This window comes from Amblyraja radiata, chromosome 19 (genome assembly GCF_010909765.2).
Source record: "Amblyraja radiata isolate CabotCenter1 chromosome 19, sAmbRad1.1.pri, whole genome shotgun sequence".
In the NCBI taxonomy this organism is placed as follows: domain Eukaryota; kingdom Metazoa; phylum Chordata; class Chondrichthyes; order Rajiformes; family Rajidae; genus Amblyraja; species Amblyraja radiata.
In genome coordinates this window covers 20903579-20922820 of record NC_045974.1, presented here as the reverse complement: position 1 = coordinate 20922820, position 19242 = coordinate 20903579, and the positions used below count along the sequence as shown (strand labels likewise).

Sequence of the window (19242 nt, the reverse complement as noted above, 5' to 3'; positions counted from 1 at the left end):
GAGAGTAGGAACATCCTTCTCTCCAACGATGCTGCTTGGCCCGCTGAGTTACTCCAGCTTTTTGTGTCTACGGTTTAAACCAGCAACTGCAGTTAATTCCTACACTAATTGTGATGTGTTCCCATGCGAGTGGGTGCTGGTCCACCCACGAAAACAGAGCCGGCGGGCTTTGCCTGCAGAGAGGATGCTCAGAAGCCACCGAGCTCCACCCAGAAGACCAGAGAGTCGAGGTGGAAGGAGCCACGGGTGACGACGGACATGAGGAGAGAGCCGGGAGGAAAGGGACTGGGGTATCGCCTTCAAGGCCGTCTGCAGGAGGCATCCCCGGGACACAGAGGGTCGGGCAAGGAGAGGAACATTGGTTCACGTGCCGAGGCGGTCGAGGGCGACGGAGGAGGCCCGGCTGCAGTCTGGAGCTTACCTGGATCGGAAGCCACTCCAATACATCGAGCATGTGGACTAGACGGTGGATGTTTTGTAAATGCGCCAGAATATGGCGACTTATGTATACAAAAAGAATCTCACCGTGAAGTGCACACGTGACAATAACGCACCATTGAACCGTTGTGAATTTGTCACATCCTGTTTGGTGTGTTGTCCAATCAAGTCTGCAATGGAAATGAGTAGCTGAGGAATTTATCCATTTATGGGATTGATTTTATATTTTGGAAAGTGAAATAAATTTCTAATACGTTTTGGGTATTTTCATGTCTTCAAAGTGGGTGAAGTCCGAGATTAATACAGTGCAGAAACAGGTCCTTTGGCGCAACTCATCCATGCTGACCAAATTGCCTACCCGCTGAACAGGTCCCACTTGATTGCATTTGGCCCATCCCTCTAAACTGTTCCTATCCATGCACCTGTCCAAATGTCTTTTAAATGTTGCAATTGTACTCACCACTACCATTTCTGCTAGATATGTTTAATACAGTTATGAGCAGATTAGAAACATGGTACAGTGAATTGCAAAATGTTTGTTCAAGTCTAGGCACCTTGCATTTTACACGTTTGATTTACGTATTTTTAAAACAACACGCTTGTTCCTTTGATAACAAAACTTGATTTACATGCTGGTATTTTCTGATTAACGTGCTCAAATTTACTGCTGACCGCCTGGTCGCGTATATATTTAATTTGCACGTTTTTGAATTACGCGCGGTTAACTGTGATTATAACTTTATTTCTGTTAAACAAAGGAATCCAAGCAAAAATTGGAACAAATGAGATGAGAACATGAAACCTCCCACAAAGCACAATCTGTTCTGGTACTAAACCTGGTGAAGGAATTTACTGCGTCCCTACAAGAACCATTAGCTTCTCTGTTCTTTAGGCACTGGGGTCCAATTAGATTAGCAAAGTCTTGGAGAGCTCTTAGATTAAGTGGGACGATAGTTAAGTATATTGAGGTCAGATTGTTCATTTTTCCATATGCAATTTGATGTGATCCAACCATAACATCTGTCAGCCAAAATGGTGATTATCCGTGCAGAATGTAGCACTCATTGTACTTTTCCATTCATTTTAAACTGTTAAACAGTCACCAGTGATAAAGTTCTGTATACAAATTACAGCTTGTCTAAAATCAAGAAGTTAATAAATTTCCATTACCATTGTCGGGTTGCAATTAAGCTGAGTGTGTATTAAATGTTACTTGGTGTCAATGTTTCCCTTTATTTGACATGTTGAATTGGAAAGATGTTGTGGGGATTTCTGTCCCTGGTTCCTGATCAGCTGGACAGAAAATTGGTGGGGGCGGAGTGGGGATAATTCCAGATGGATGACCAAATGGAATTTCCACTGATCTTCACCCAAATAGATTCCTGAGGAATTTCTGGCACTGAAAGAATAGGAATGAGAGAAGAGGAGATGGATCTCATGGGAGAGATGATTTCAGAGAGGGGAATCTGGGGAGAGGTAGGAGTTTGAGGCCGGGTTGGGGAAGTAGGAAAGGAAGTGAAAAGGCAGTCAGCTGATCCAATAATCTGAGCCTCAGTGACAAAGACCTCTGAGACAAGGAACTACAGATGCAGGAATCTTGAGCAAACACACATTATGCTGGAGGAACGCAATAGGCCAGGCAGCCTCTGTGGAAGATTCTGGTCTGGACACTTCTGACTTCTGTGAGCTTTTTGCACTGGTTGGGTGGGGGGGGGTCGGCTGGGGGAGGGAGTTTCCAATTGAACACAACAAGGATCATCCTTGCATTCTGTGATGATTTGCGAGTATGGAAGCGCTGGGATATGGTTCATATTCTCCTCCCCCCTCCTGACGGCAACATTCTCAGTCCTTCTCCTCTGACTGTGTGACACTCCTTCGGTCTTTCCCCTCAGAGGTTGTGGCACTCCCTCAGTCGTTCTCCTCTGACACTATGACACTCCCTCAGTCCTTCATCTCGACAGTATAAGCACTCCCTCAGCCCAGAAACTGCACCAGTGTGGCACTCTATAAGTGTACACTTTCTTGTCCTGCCCCTCCACTGGTTCAACTGTCAGTTTAACCTCTCCAGCTATGTGCTGCTGCTCCCTCTTCAGTATGATGCTTCTTCCAGACTGTTCCTCCCTCAGTGTTCATCTCTGACAATGAAGTAGGCTTTAAGCAAAATCTTAAAGGTGGAAGAGTTTATAAATGGAATTTAAGTTCTAGGTTGTTCAATACACAGCCACTGATGTTTGAGCAGTTAAAACAATGCGTGAGGCTGGAATTGAGGGTGTGCAGTTATCTCTAATCCCTATGCCTCCTCCTATATAGATTGGATAGGCTAGATCTGTTTTCCTTGGAGTGAACGAGGCTGAGAGATGGTATGATAGAGGTATATAAAATTATCAGAGGCCTTGATAGGGTAAATGGCCAGTCTCTGTTTCCCATGGGAGAGGTATCTGAAAATAAAAGGTTTAGGATTAAGATGTGTTGGTATCTGGAATGACCTGCTATCTTGACAGGCACTAGAAAGAGCAGGACATGGAGGGGCATGGAATTTAGTTTGGAGATACAGCGTGGAAGCAGGCCCGCCAGCCCACCGAGTCCACACCAACCAGAGATCCCCGTACAATAGTTCTATCCTATCCTAGGGACAATTTACAGAAGAAAATTAACTTACAAACCTGCTGGCACAGGGGGAATGTATAAACTCTGTACAGCCAAGCACCCATAGCTAGGATCAAACCTGGATCTCTGGCACTGTATGTCAGCAATTCTACTGCTGTGGCACCACCAAATACATTTAAAATTAATACAAGCAAGTAGGATTAGTATAGATATGGTGCGCTGAAAGGCCCATTTCTGTGCACGACAACCCTGACAGAGTATCCACTTCCATCCAACTCCACAGCTGATGAAGGTGAAAGTTTACCCTTTCTTTAGTATCTTCTGTTATTTACCTTTGGTAAACATATTCATGTGGTTTAAAGAGGAAAGATTTCTGTCTAGCAAGAATGCATACTTAACTGTTTACTTTGCCAAAGGCCGTGTTGATCTCTTTACTTTGAGGAATGGCCCAAATAAACACAAGCAAATTCACAGAAATGTGTAGGAGATTTGGCTATTAAATACAATATCTTCAAAAATTAATGACTTGTGACCATTTTGAAAGTCAATAAATTCATTTATTCAGAAAATTATTCCTTTCTCATTGGTGGAGATAAAGGGAGAGCAACTCGATGTAATAAAGAGTACAGTATTTATTTTGAAAGCACCTTTTATGACTTCCAGAATATTTTGGACTCAAGAAATTATCCCTGAAGTCCAGTCACCATTGTAGGAAACACCGCAACCAATGTGAATGCTAAACTCCTGTAAACTCATCTACACTTCACGCTACCTTGGAAAAGCTGAGAACATAATCAAAGACATGTCCTACCCTGGTCATTCCTGCTGCTGTCAGGCAGAGGTACAGGAGCTTGAAAGCATACAACACCACTCAGGAACAGCTTCTGCCCTTTTGTTTTCAGGCTTCTGAGCAGTTCTTCCATAAACTAGGGTAATGTCCAATTCACCTCTCCCTCATTGTGGACTTTGTCTATCCAACTGATGCCCTACAATGTTGAGAACTATATTTTGCACTCTGTATCTACCTCTTTGCTATACCTATTGCATAGTAAGATAGAAATTAGGTCCAGGAGTAGGCCATTCGGCCCTTCGAGCCTGCACCGCCATTCAATATGATCATGGCTGATCATCCAACTCAGTATCCCGTACCTGCCTTCTCTCCATACCCTCTGATCCCCTTAGCCACCAGGGCCACATCTAACTCCCTCTTAAATATAGCCAATGAACTGGCCTCGACTACCCTCTGTGGCAGGGAGTTCCAGAGATTCACCACTCTCTGTGTGAAAAAAGTTCTTCTCATCTCGGTTTTAAAGGATTTCCCCCTTATCCTTAAGCTGTGACACCTTGTCCTGGACTTCCCCAACATCGGGAGCAATCTTCCTGCATCTAGCCTGTCCAACCCCTTAAGAATTTTGTAAGTTTCTATAAGATCCCCTCTCAATCTCCTAAATTCTAGAGAGTATAAACCAAGTCTATCCAGTCTTTCTTCATAAGATTGCACTTGAGTTTGACTTGATAGTATATGTATGGTATATCTGATCTGTTTGGATCGGATGCAAAACAAAGCTTTACACTGTACCTAATACATGTAACAATAATAAACCTAAACCTAGTACCACAAAGTGAGAATTATTGGGTCAAATGTCATCAGATAGGACCACTGATGTCCAACACTCTCTGTGGAGACCTGAAAATATCAAACCTCTGGAGTGGAATTTGAAAATGCAATCGCCAGAAGCAGGTGTATTACCTACTGAGCCACTATCACCTATCCTGTATCTGTAGCTTCCTGGATAGAAAGCTGATAATTGTCAGCTCCGATATACCTCTCTGATATTGTTATTCACTGCTACTCATTATTCAATCATTGTTAGGAAAATCGCTCAATAGTTCTTCCCTGTTGCTGATTATCAATTTTAAATGTTAATTGACTATTCACTATATTTCCCATCACTGACGGTTCATCATTCATTATCATTGTTCACCATCACCATTGTGTCTAAACCAAAGGACACCGTTTTTAGCAAAGATGGTTTTGAGAGGATCTGACGGCTGACGGACTTTTCAATGTGCTGAGGGAAGCTGGTGGAGAATCTGAATCGCCATGGTATTGAAAAAGTTACTCCCTAATTGACCCAGCGATTAAATGATCTCATCTGCAGATTATTCCCTGGGCAACCTTAAGATATTGATGAGGTGATTTGATCAAGCGTTGGCAGTTAGGGAGTAATCTGTTAACGGTCATGTATACATTCTCAGAATGGACCCTCCCAAAGTGCAATACCTCATACTTGCAGTTCTGGATTCCTAGTTGGATTTATTGGTCATTAGAGTCATCGAGTGATACAGTGTGGAAACATGCCCTTCGGCACAACTTGCCCACACCGGCCAACATGTCCCAGCAACACTAGTCCCACCTGCCCGCGTTTGGTCCAGATCCCTCCAACCCTGCACTATCCATGTACCTGACTGTTTCTTAAATGTTGGGATAGTTGGTGATCGTCTTATATTTACCACTCTGAGATTTATGTATGTAATCTAATGCTGGCCATTTGCTCCAGGTCTTAGTCCCATTGCTCAACCAAGTTTAAACAGCATCTGTCATTTCTATACGTAGCAATGTTACAAAATTTTGAGATTAAAAAAATCAAGTCTGCAATTTATCCCATCAGATAAAGCATAAAAATAAGTTTAATTTGACACCTAATTCACTTTCATATCTCAAGTATTTAAAAAGTTATGGCCATTTTCATACTGGGAAATGAGCATCTTGTTCCCTATTGATTTTCTATGGACATAACAAAAAAGCTGTGATCGTGAACAGTCAAAAGCCCATAACTTTCTTAAAAATTAAGAGAACTGAATGAAATTTTCAGTTATCATAGATTGAAGCATTCTGAAACAAATATAAAATATTCTTATTTGGATGACCTGAAATTAAAGCATATAATTAGTTAGTTACCTAATTGTAGCTAATTTCAGACTTCAATTACTAGATCTAAACATCTATCCATTTCTTAATAAATGATTAACATTTTTAAATAGCCTAAATGTCCAAATAATATTCACAAATAATTCACAATAAAACGATTTTAAAATCTCATTTACATTAATTTATAGACCAAATGGAAGGAATTTAGTGTTTAATTGCTGTAAATTAAAGTCCATTTTAAATCAGCTTTCCAGTGGGTCCCTGTGGAACGCGCTGGTTTAGAACGTTCACATTGCGGTAGATTTGTGCCTCAAATGCCCAGAAAAGTACTGCGCGATATAATGGGCCCAAAATGAGCTCCTCGCAATATTAAACTTTGTATAAAGGGATCTTTAGAAGCCCTTTTTAATGTAAAAATATACAGCATACCTTCAAATATTTGCTTTATGAGACCCTGCGGTTGCTGGTGTTCGCGGGTTTAGAGATTGATTTTTAAACTACTATAACTATTTTACGAGGCCTTTAAAACTAATAATAGCTTTTGCGACGGGGTCTTTCAGCGATTTTCCGTTAATAATTAACTAGGCTGAACATCTTCGATTTGAACAGCCTAGAGAAAATCGCGTTTTAAACCCGCCCCCTCTAAACGGCGCCAACATCGCGCACACCGCAGCGGCAGATTTTCAGCGACGCTTCAGGTAGGCTTTGCAACGGTACCCAACTGCTCTCTATCTCCATATCCTGCTGTATCATTTTACAACCATCATCACCATCGGTTTTTGTGCCACCTCTAGATTTATTAATCAGCTCCGCTTTATTTTCATTCAAGGGATTGGATAATTTCACAATATGACTTACTACCAGGCTGTCTGTGGACCAGCGCGTTGCCAGATCCCGGGGATGGGAGAACGCGGCGGGTCTGGCAGCGCCTGCGGAGGGACTAGAGGCCGCGCTCGTTGCCATGGTGCAGGGCCGCGGTCCCTTCCGGGTCGGAGGGCGGCCGTTGCCATCACGCGCCGCGCGGCTTCCGGCGGGAGGAGGATGGACGCGGACGGGCTGCCGCTGGTCGGCTCCGGCATCGACCTGACCCGGGTGAGAGAGGGAGGCAGAGGGAGGAAAGAGGATATCAACCCCACCCACTCTCACCCTCCTTCTCTCCCTCCCTGGGGCTGCTCTCACTCCTCCCTCATTCCCCCACTGTTTCTCCCCTCCCTCCCTCATCTCCACCCTCCTCATCTCCACCCTCCTCATCCCCTCCCCCCTCATCCCCACCCTCCTCATCCCCTCATCCCCTCCCCCCTCATCCCCACCCTCCTCCTCCCCTACCCCTACCCTCATCCCATACTCTACCCCCTCATCCCCTACCCCCTCATCCCCTCACCTCCTCCGTGGGTTTCTGTCACCCCATCACCTCCTCACCCTACCTCCAGCTGCCCTCCCTCCTTCCTTCCCTCCCTCAGGCTGACCTCTTCCCTCGGGCTGTCCCTCCCTCCTTCTAGGCCATGTTCCTTCCCCGAGCTGGCCACACCCTCCCTCGGGCTGCCTCCTTCCCTTGGGTTGCTCCCCCCTCCCCCTCTAGCTTATTCCTCATCAGTAGGCTGCCCTTCAAGAAATTCCTCTCCCATTTCATTCCTCAGGCCCTTTCCCCATTCATCCCTCACTGACATATATTTTCCATTTAAAATAAATGCAAGATTTGGGTTTTTTCTTAATACATGCAATTAATCAATGTATTTGTCACTGCAGGTCCCAGCCATTCAGCAGAAGAGGACAGTAGCGTTCCTTAATCAATTTATTGCACACACTGTTCAGTTTTTGAATCGTTTCTCAACAGTTTGCGAAGAGGTACTTAACAATTTCATCTTGTTTTCATTCCGAGGGATTTCCCCTTGAGCTGAAGGTAGACAAAAATGCTGGAGAAACTCAGCGGGTGAGGCAGCATCTATGGAGCTAAGGAAATAGGCAACGTTTCGGGTCGACACCCTTCTTCAGACCTTGAGCTGACGTTGGTTTACAAAAAAGACAGACACAGCTCTGGAGTAACTCAGCGGGTCAGGCGTCATCCCTGGAAAACATGGATAGATGCTGTTTCTGGTCGGGATCCTTCAGACTCTGCTGCTTGACCCACTGTGTTACTCCAGCAGTTTGTGTTTCTCCCCTTGTGTGACTATTTTTCATTTGCATATTCTGTTGTGTATAATTATTCACATGATATTCTCTCTTATGTTTTTAAAGTGCCTAATTTGATGTGGTAAATAATGAGTTTAAGCTGCAAGTTTAAGATTAAACATTATTTCCCCAAGCAGTAAGTGGTAAGACACTGCCTCAGCTCCAGTAATCCAGGTTCAATCCTGATCTCAGGTGCAGTCTGTGTGGAGGTGTGAATTTTCCATATGATTGTAGCTTGATTGGCGACTAAATTGCTGTCGTGTGGTTGGATCTTGGGAGTTCAATGGTGCTTTCTTGTCACAAACTCACAGTGAAACAGTGCAAACATTAGCGGCGGAGTGGTGCTGGTTTCCGACGGGAACAGTGACAGAATCACACATTTCTGTCCTCCAGTTCCTGCGGACTTCCGCCGCTGGAGTATAGGATTTTGGTGTGTGTGCTTTATCATCATTCCTTACAATGCTATGTACGACAGTGGTCGCAGCTTCTACTGAAGTGTGGATGGCGTTGGCTCGCTAGAAGCTCATCCGCCCTTTGACAGGTCTTGTTTTTGGTCCTGCTAGGGGTCCACAGCCCCCTCACCTGGCAAACTAGGTGGGGGAAGACGGTTTATTCGCCGACTATCCGACCACGGAGCAGGTAGAGCGGGATACATGGTACCCGGGGAACTCACCCCGACCTGACCTATTTGTTTTCTTACAAACAGTCCAGTAGAGGATCACTATACCACCCCCGATCAGGAGTTGTATAGAAATAGTCTACTGAATCGCATTGCAAGAGGCACCATGTTTGACGTAATTTTCCAAGTCCAGTCCACGCTCCAGCTGTTAAGGGCAGTGCCCAGTTGAGGCAAACCCCAGGCTGCTACCTTCCCTTGAACGTCCAGCAGTGACACCCTCTCCTCAGCCGTCAACCTATGTTCCCCGGAGATGCCTCCAGCAGTCGACCTCAAGGGTGTGGTGGGCAAGACCCTGGATTCCTCTCCTCTCCTTCTGGACTCTTTCCTTTCCCGTCGCGTCCGTTGTCGCTCCCGACACCTGGTCTTCGGGGGATGAGCAGCGGCGGCTCGATGGATTTCTCCTTTCCAGGCCGTAGTCGCGGAGTCCTCCGAGCTGATGAGATTAGAAACATAGAAAAATAGGTGCAGGAGTAGGCCATTTGCCCCTTCGAGCCAGCACCGGCATTCAATATGATCATGGCTGATCATCTAAAATTAGTACCCCGTTCCTGCTTTTTCCCCATATCCCTTGATTCATTTAGCCCTAAGAGCTAAATCTAACTCTCTTGAAATTGAGATTGAGATTGAGGCAAAATTAAATAAAAATGGGATTAATTTAATATTAATGTAGATAATATTACCAGTTTAATGTGCTGAAAGACCCATTTCTGTGTTGCATGTCTCCATATGAGACTACATAAATCATCTGGACAGACACACAAGAGACTGAAGATGTTGTAATCCTGAGAAAAAATAAACTGTTAGAGGATCTCTGTGGATTGAATGGACAGACAACGTTTCGGCCGGTATCCTTCTTCAAATGCATTCAAGTGTCAAGAGTGTTTTATTGTCATATGTCCTGAAACGGAACAATGAAATTCTTCCTTGCAGCAGCACAACAGATATGTAAATATAGTCACTCATTCCTTCCACATATATTGCCTGACCTGCTGAGTTACTCTCGCATTTACTCCAATCATTTCTTTAATATAAAACAGTTCATCAGTCCTTTCATTTCAAGAGGTGATCATTGATTATAACATCCGATTAGATGTTAATAAATGTCTTTCAGCATGTTAAATCAACCCACTATATCCTGTGAACAATTCCTTATTCAAAGATTTCTTTCCTCTCCAGAAACTGGCAACACTTTCCCTTCGGATTCAGCAGATTGAAACAACGCTGAATATTTTGGAGGCAAAGGCGAGTTGAAACGGACTCAAGGCGGATGGGTCTCGAATTTCAAGAACAGAAATAGAAGCAGAGGAGCCAATTTAACCTCTGCAACATGCTCTGTTATATTATCAACATCGTGCCTGACTTACGCCTCATCTTGGATTGCATCTGTCTCTTTCACTCAAAATCATCCAATACTGCTTTAGAAGGATGTGGGGGGACCTCATTGAAACTTACCGAATAGTGAAAGGCCTGGGTAGAGTGGATGTGGAGAGGATACATGCATTAGTGGGAGAGTCTAGGACCAGAGGGCACAGCCTCAGAATAAAGGGACGGACCTTTAGAAATGAGATGAGGAATTTATTTAGTTAGAGGGTGGTGAATCTGTGGAATTCTTTGCCACAGACTGCTAGGGAGGCGAAGTCATTGGGTATTTTTAAAGTGGAGATGACAGGTTCTTGATAAATGGTGTCAAAGGTTACAGGGAGAAGGCAGAAGAATGGGGTTAAGAGGGAAAGATAGATCAGCCATGATTGCATGGTGGAGCGGAATGGCCTAATTCTGCTCTAATTACTTATGAACATGACGGTAGTCTGAATAGTATAGCATTTCAAAGATGGATAACTTCCAAACATAGAATTTTCTCATCTCAGTTTAAATGGCCGACCACTTATCCCGACTATTATTCTTGGTTGTAGACTCCAGAGAACAAACAGCATTTAATGTTTTATACAGGTGCTGCTTTATGAAAAAAGACACAAAATGCTGGAGAAGAGTTCCAACCCAAAACTTCACCCCATCCATGTTTTCCAGAGATGCTGCATCACTTACTAAGTTACACCGACACAATGGAGATAAATGAGAGAAAAAGCATGCTTAAGGCTGGAACAAGTTGGAACATTGAAACGTTTGGCCAGATAGAGTGTGCGCTAGTGGGTAGGAGGTTGCATTGGAGGTATCTAAATCAATGGACCCCAGGAAATCCAAGAGTTCCTTGTATTTGTTAGAGTGCACGGTGGAGGAAATAGAAGGGTTTTCAAGAATGGTTGAATATTTTTTAAGAAAAGCAAATGGAAACTTGTTTTTGAATTGCAAGAGAGCATAGCAAAGAAGTAAAAAAAGACACACAGTGCTGGATAACTCAGTGGGTCAGGTAGCATCCACGGAGAACATGGATAGGTCATATTTCGTGTTGGGACACTTCTTCATGTTCTCCAGAGAAGGTACCTGATCTGAGTTACTCCAGCACCTTATGTTTTTTATGTTTAAGCCAGCATTTGATATTTCTTGTTTCTGCAAAGCCACGAAGAGTTTGGTTTAGGTCATAACAGGAACTACATTTTAACATGTTTAGTTGGCTATAATATATTTTGAAGCATGGTTGACATTTTGGAAATCTTTATGCATAGCTGGGTGGTAGAATATGGAGTGAGTTGATGAGAGTAATGAAATGGGTGCAGGCTCTGAGACAGTGCGCTTGTTTCTATTCTCTATGACCACAAGCCTTCATGAGACCTGTAGGTACTACCACTGTTACCATCTTTCGAGGAAAAATCATTGCTCGTTAAAAAATACTGTCAGTCAGAATTGTGAAAAACATTAGTTCAGTTTATTATTGTCACGTGTACCAAGGTAAAGGGACAAGCTTTTTATTGTGTGCTATCCAGTCAGCGAAAAGACTATACATGATTATAATCAAACTGTCCACTGGGTACAGATACAGGATAATAGGAATACTTTATTGTCACATGTGAATTGGCACAGTGAAAGTCTTTGCTTGCATACACAATGTATACAAATACATTTGGCTGACGGGTATAACGTTTAGTGCAAGATAAGGTCCAATAAAGTTCGATTAAAGATAGTCTGAGGGTCTTCAATGAGGTAGATCGTAGGTCAGGACCACTCTCCAGGTGGTTATAAGATGGCTCATTTGCCTGATAACAGCTTGAAAGAAACTGTCCCTGAATCTAAAGGGATGCATTTTCACACTGGTTCCTCTTGCCTGAATGCAGAGGGGAGAAATTGCTATATTGGTGTAAAACATTTAAACAAGTGCTGTGTTCATTTGGATGAGACAATGCATTCCTCTTGCATGGGTGCAAAAGATGATGTGCATCTTTATTGCACAGGGCTATGTCTCATGAGAAGTTTTGCTCTAACTTTTGTGTTTGTACACCTCAGCTTTCATCAATACCTGGCCTGGAAGACGTTACACTAGAGCCATCAATCCAGAGTCACAATGTTTCAAATGGCCCTAATTCCAACCAGAACCATCCGTCTCCAACACAGGTAAGTGATGGGCTCGCCCAGCACTTCAGTAAAGCGCCGACTGTCCCCATCACCCTTTCTTCATCTTTCATTATCTCTGGATTTTATTTGTGAAGGGGTAGAATGATGCTCTCTGTTCATTGACCTTCTGGATTTGGCAATATTTCATCCATCTATTCAAATTCCTCCATCCTCCCTCGCCTCTCTCTCCCTCCCCGGGAGGAATCGAATGGTCCACGTATGCCGTGGGGGAGGGGAGTGGGGGGGGAGATACTTGCCCACAATAGATCCGCCGGCTCTGGCCGGGCCAAAATTCCAGAGACCCGGCTGCACAGGACACATTTGACTCGCAAATCGGAAGTCAGACCGTGGCAGTCCCGATGAGGCCTAGATTGTCCACCTCACCCGACCTAGGCGCTACATTTTTGTGGGGACTTCTGGGGTAGATTTCAAGTGCACAACCATACTTTTGTCTAGATTTAAGGAGGTGCCTGCCTATCGGTTGCTGGAAAAACCGGTGGTGGACCTATACTACCTTAAACCCCTCATCTCCTTTAATATGCTCCTCAAATGTTCACTACCATCAACCTTGAGTTCTCCGTTCCATGTGGCTTGTCTCAGACTTTGTCAGATCGGATCATTTAGATGTACAAATTGTGCAGAATCCAGAGCATTTTAGCACGTTAAAGTCACTGTAGAAAAAAAAGTTGTTGTATACCATTATCTACATCAAGGTAGACTGGCCTTCTAACCTAAATTTTGGACCAATGTAAAATGCAGATGACTTTCCTGTTAAGTGCATAAATATTACTTCTGTCATGATCACCAGTGCAATAACAATATTTAGTTAGTTTAGTTTACTGAGATTCAGTGAAAAGCTTTTGTTGCGTGCTATCCAGGCAGCGGAAAGACTACGTGATTGCAATCAAGGCGTTCCAAGTGTACAATACAGGATAAAAGGAATAACATTTAATACAAGATGAAGTCCAATAATGTTCAATTAATGATAGTCCGAGGGTCACCAATGAGGTAGATGGTAGCTCAGCATCACTCTCTAGATGGTGATAGGATGTTTCAGTTGCCTGATAACAGTTGGGAAGAAACTGTCCCTGAATCTGGAGATATGCATTTTCAAGTTTCTGTATCTCTTGCCTGATGGGAGTGGGGGTAAAGGGAGTGTTCAGGGTGAGACTGGTTTTTGATTATGCTGGTGGCCTTGCTGAGGCAGCATGAAGTGTAGATGGAGTAAATGGAAGAGGAGGTTTGGACAGGGATATAGATAGGAAAGGTTTAGAGAGATATGGGCCAAGTGCGAGCTTAGATGGCTGGTCTTGATCAGCATGGACAAGTTGGGTTGAAGGACCTTCCTGTATGATCTTGTATTGAGTAAAGCAGTGCAGGGTCCTGGCTTTCGGTCTCCAATGCAAAGATCATCAGCCTTTCATAATTCCTCAGTTGTACTGGGGATTCAGGCAGTTGTCAACTAAAGGCAGGTGTGAGATATCCTAAGCCATCCTTGGTACAACATTGCTAAATCCTCCCCTGTCACAGTCCTCTCTTAGATGTGAGCTGCACATAGAGGTGTTTTGAGTTAATATTGCCTGTTGTGCATTGGGATCATAATATATTTTGTCCTGAGCATCTAATCTTTAAGATGATAAACCTATAATTGCACCTTTATTTTTCAGGACCAACAAAATGTTGAATCGTCAATTCAAATCAAAGCAGATTCACCAACAGAAAATGCTATTACTGTAGCCAAAGACCCTCGATATGCAAGATACCTGAAGATGGTGCAAGTGGTGAGTTAACTATCGATCTGTCTCCCCCACCACTACTGGCAGCACGTTCCAGACACCCACGACGACTCTGAAAAAATAAACTTGCATCACACACCTCCTTTAAACATTGCCCCTCTCATCTTAAAGCTATGCTCTCCAGTCTTTGTCATTGACACCCTGGGTAAAATGTTGAGACTGTCTACCCTCTGCTTCTCATAATTATTTGCATTCTATCAGGTCTCCCCGATAGAAGTATATAAAGTTATATTCTGTTGATATTAGTCGTCAGCCTCTCAGCAATTCAATACTAACGGAATGCTTCATTTATTCTCTATTTCAGGGGGTTCCTGTAATGGCCATTAGGAACAAGATGATTTCTGAAGGACTCAACCCTCAACTATTGGAGTGAGTTTCCTCTAATCAGAGCCAAATGTTTTTTTCCTAAAAGATTTTCAAATGCTTTTATTGTTTCATCTGTCTCATCCCTATAGAGGGATGCAAGTTTCATTTAAATTGGAGAGCCTATAGCTTTTGTGCTCAGATGGTCTATCTCTCATCGGGGTACGATTGAATTTAAAAAAAAGACACTATATACTGGAGTAGCTCAGCGGATCAGTCAGCATCTCTGGAGAACATGCATATGTGATATTTCGTCGCCTATTTCCTTCGCTCCATAGATGCTGCCTCACCCGCTGAGTTTCTCCAGCATTTTTGGCTATCTGCGTTTTGAGTTCAGTTTATTGTCACGTGTACCGTTCAGAATAAAGCCAGTAATGTTCGATAAAAGATAGTCCAAGGGTCTCCAATGAGGTAGATAGTAGTTTAGGACTGTTCTCTAGTTGTTGGTAGGCTGGTTCAGTCACCTGATAACAGCTGTGAAGAAACAGTCCTTAAATCTGGAGGTGTTCCTTGTTCCCAGTTCCATGAGTCTCCATGATGGAATGAAGTGTTGCCGATGCTCCACGCCCAGGTGGCAGTATGTAGAAACTGAAGGAACGTACAGTAGACACAAGGAACTGCAGATGCTGGTTAATACATAAGGGGACACAAAGTGCTGGAGTAACTCAGCAGGCCAGGTATCATCTCTGGAGAACATGGACAGGTGACGTTTCAGGTCAGGACCATTAGCCTGACTAGACGGTGATGCGTATAGGTATAGAAGTGTGAAAACGCACACCTCCAGATTCAGGGACAGTTTCTTCCCAGCTGTTATCAGGCAACTGAACCATCCTACCAACAACTAGAGAGCAGTCCTGAGCTACCTCATTGTAGACCCTCGGGCTATCTTTAATTGGACATTACTGGTTTATTTTTGATTACTGGGACAACCCAACCCAAGTTTATTTTTTATTCCCAAATATGTTCTGACACTTGATATGCCTGCAGATTTGGGAATAAAGTCATTAACTCTTAAAATTAGTCTGTATATGTCTATGCTAATTACAATAACCAATATTTACTTGAGGGAACTAATATTTACTTTAAGGGCATCAAAGGTTATGTGGAGAAGGTAGACGAATGAGATTGAGAGGGAAAAATAGATCAACCAAGACAGAATGACGGAGTAGACCCGATGGACTGAATGACTTAATTCAGTTCCTATGTCTTATGACTGTGGCATTGTTGAGCTTGAGTTTTAAAGTGAGTTAAATTGCTGCATACCAAGTTTCAAAATGTAATGAAGTTTGAGCAGTCTGATTCTATGCACTTCTTGCTTCTCTCTACAGGACCCCAAATGCCCTGGTCCCAGACGGGGTTAAGGAGGATGATGGGGACAGTTCTGGCAGTGAATCGTCATTCAGTGACTGAGAGCTGACAGGGGAAATTTTGGTTCTGAAACTGGAGCACGTGGAGAGCTGAGTTTGCAGGTTATTTATTTAATGGAGAAGGATTGAGCTTGGATTATATGTGCCTCTTCTATTGCTTGTTTGAAAGCAGCTTTATTCTTGTTTGCAACTATGTCACTGATGCAGATAGGTTCTAAAGCTGGAGAAACCCATTGCCAGTGTAAATCAAGTCTTGGTCTGTTCTACTTTGATTTATGTATGAACATAATTCTACTGTAATTTTAGTGCTCTTTTGCACTGTGCATCTACACAGTTCAGAGCACAGGGGAATGTTATTTCTAATCTCCCTGGCGTTATATTAGTTCACGGGTCATGTGCATATTTATCTTGGGGGAATAAATAAACACCCTGCCAGATAAATACAATCCTTTGTTCAATATTTTTGAGCATCAAAGTGGGTAAACGTGAAAACATTGCTTGTCTTTTGATCAAATCTCACATTCTTGGCATTTAAGGAAGGGGCTTTTAAACAGGATTATGGATATGGAGGGATATGGATCACGTGCAGGCAAAGGAGATTAGTTTATCTTGGCATCATGTACAGCAGAGAGATTGTTGGCCAAAAAGCCTGTCCCTGTGTTGCACTGTCCTTTTCTATGTATTCTGCAGCAGTTCAAGTAGCTGTTGAAGAGTACGTTTCCTTGACCCAAGTTATTTCAGGACAAGTGTACAGCCAAGTGTGCACCTCGTCACCAGACTGCTCCATAACGAATGCTGGAATAGAACTGGTTCCTCGTGTGTCAAGAACGTTTACTTTTCATATCGTAGAAACGGTAGAACAATGAAATTCTCACACAGCAGCTTAACAGGCCCATAAACACATTAACACACAGATAATATATAATGGTCAAAAATGCAATATGGGCAGCTGGTAGAGCTGCTGCCTCATAGCGCCAGAGAGCTGGATTCGATCCTGACCTTGGGTGCTGTCTGTGTGGAGTTTGTATGTACTCTCTGTTTTCTCCAGGTGCTCCGTATTCTTCCCACACCCCACGGACTTGTGGGTTTGTAGGTTAATTGGCCTTTGTAAATTACCCCTAGTTTGTAGGGAATGGATGAGAAAGCTGGATATCCTAGAACCAGTGTGAACGGGTGATCGATGGTCGGCATAGACTCATTGGACCTGTTTCCATGCTGTATCTCTAAACTAAACAAAATAATTTAATAACCATAATAGTGCAACCAAACACACAATCCATAGAAGCTGAGGTTAGTGTTGTGCAGTGTTCAAGAGCATTTTGGTTGCCGGGAAGAAACTGTTGAACCTGGTGGCACCGTTCTCAGGCTCCATATAAACAGTGGGTGCGGATTGAACAGGACGGATCGGATGCTCAGCTTTCGGTGATGCCCCCAAGGCCACACAGGTTTTCAGTCTGAGGAAGGGTCCCAACCCGAAATGGCACCTATCCATGCTCTCCAGAGATGCTGCCTGACCTGTTGAGTTACTCCAGCACTTTGTGTCTTTCTGTGTGTTTCTGCACCATTCCGTGTTTTCAAAGTAACATTGCCAAGCTCGAGGTTAATGCCATTCCTCAAAACTGGCGCGATTCTGAATGTAGTCTCGTTCATGTTTATGATGGGAGGAGATTCTACATTGGGATGCCTACCTAAATCAAGCAATTTTTAACATAAAGGTGCAACTTAATACTGCTTGAAAGTGAAACCTTTGCTTTAAAAAGAGGTACACTTGAATCTTTAATATCACACAGTTTAAAGTCTTTGATTCGATTGATGTGTCTGCCATCAGCATTTACTACCCACTATCAAACACTCTACCTGTTTTCTTTCACAAAACTATGAAAATGACAAGTGTGTTTTGAAATCAATTCCAAATTCATCTTTACGTTAAGAGGCTGGGGTTTGAGCCAGACTTTATCTTGATGCCTGGCTTTAACACTGAGAGAAATCCCTTATATAAATGCCGCAATTATTAAAAACTCCAGCTGTATATTTAACAAGGAAAATCTACCAGTACTCAGAACAGTAGCCAGCTGTTTCAAAAGGAGCAGTCCTTCCAACTTAATATTCACCGTTCATCCGCTTCTCATGGTTTGGGCGACACAGTGGTGCTGCCTCACTTCACCAGAGACCCCGGGATCGATCCTGACCTTCGGGTGCTGTCTGTATGGAGTTTGCATGTTCTCCCTGCGTCCCTGTGGGGTTTCTTCAGGTGCTTTGGTTTCCTCCCAAATCGCAAAGACGTGCAGGTAACATTGAACTAGTAAGAATGGTTGATTGGTGGTTGGCATGAGCTCAGTGGGCCGAAGGGCCTGCTTCCTTGTTATATCTTCCATTTGATGTTGCATCATTTCAAAGAATGTGTTGAGGGAAAGGTATTGTAATTTGTCCAGGGGTTCTGAAACCCTCTAGATAAATGTAAAAAAAAGGACACAAAATACTGGACTTGGGTCAGGCAGCATCTCTGGAGAACATGAATGAGTGGCATTTCAGGTCGGGACCCTTGTTAGGAACCAACCCGAAATGTCACCTATCCATGTTCTCCAGAGATGCTGCGTGACCCTTAGGGTTACTCCCGCACTTTGTGTCCTTGTGTGGGAAAACTAGCATCTGCAGTTCCTTGTTTCCACGACTAGATAAATTGTATTATTTCTTTCCTGTTTATTTAGCAATTCAGTCTGTTACCAGTCTGTTACTAGCAGGTTGCTGATCTTTGCTAGTCTGGTCTCATCTCTCTTCCCTGCATTGTTTTTATATGTACATCCTTTTTTTTCCCTTTTTTTTTAAATTTATTTTTATTAGAAGTACAGTAAATTACAGTAATACACATCACATATATCTTATTACATTTGTTGTACCACTTCGTTTTTCGAGCTTTAAAAAAGGTAGAAATAAAAGAAGTAAGGAAAATGAGCAAGAGTCGTGAAGGTGCAGGAAAGTGTTGGGAAAAGAAAGCCCCTTAGGGAAGAAGTTAGAGAAGGAAGTAAAGAAAAGAAATAAACCCTAGAAAGAAAAGAAAAAAAAGGAAAAACAATCGCTCTATTATAACGCAAAACTCCGCAAAAAAGGATATACCAACCGTGTTTTTTTTTTTTACCCCCCCCGTTACCAGATCCTGGTACCATTTATTTTTTAAATTACTATTGCACCGTATGCTTGTAATAGTTCCATAAATGCCGACCACGTCTTTTGGAAGTGGTCTGCTTTGCCTGCTAGGAGGAGTCTCATCTCTTCCAGGTGTAATGTTTCGAACATGTTTGAAATCCACATTTTTATTGTTGGTATTGGAGCATTTTTCAAAAATTTGAGTATAAGCTTTTTTCCCATTATTAGCCTGTAATTAAG

The 19242-nt window shown here is 43.1% G+C and overlaps 2 protein-coding genes across 2 annotated transcripts in view; one reads left to right on the top strand and one right to left on the bottom strand.

The window, feature by feature from the left end:
* Positions 1–6892, bottom strand: part of LOC116983965 (PARP1 binding protein) — a 47216-nt gene extending 40324 nt beyond the window's left edge. The window contains exon 1 of the mRNA XM_033037932.1: positions 6836–6892. The gene's annotated coding sequence lies outside the window, so the exon portion shown is untranslated. The remainder of the gene's footprint in view (positions 1–6835) is intronic.
* A 61-nt stretch (positions 6893–6953) lies between these two features.
* Positions 6954–18313, top strand: washc3 (WASH complex subunit 3). The gene is made up of 7 exons (XM_033037937.1): positions 6954–7069; positions 7724–7822; positions 10002–10067; positions 12225–12332; positions 14000–14113; positions 14433–14497; positions 15820–18313. The coding sequence occupies exons 1-7, from the start codon at positions 7019–7021 to the stop codon at positions 15899–15901; spliced, it is 585 nt and encodes a 194-aa protein (XP_032893828.1). The 5' UTR covers positions 6954–7018; the 3' UTR covers positions 15902–18313.
* The last annotated feature ends 929 nt before the right edge of the window (positions 18314–19242 follow it).

Excerpts from the sequence above, each read along its gene's own strand:
- washc3 (XM_033037937.1), top strand. The coding sequence starts at position 7,019 with ATGGACGCGGACGGGCTGCCGCTGGTCGGCTCCGGCATCGACCTGACC. Across the intron at positions 7,070-7,723 it reads CCGGCATCGACCTGACCCGG|GTCCCAGCCATTCAGCAGAA; the intron begins GTGAGAGAGGGA and ends TTGTCACTGCAG. Across the intron at positions 12,333-13,999 it reads ACCATCCGTCTCCAACACAG|GACCAACAAAATGTTGAATC; the intron begins GTAAGTGATGGG and ends TTTATTTTTCAG.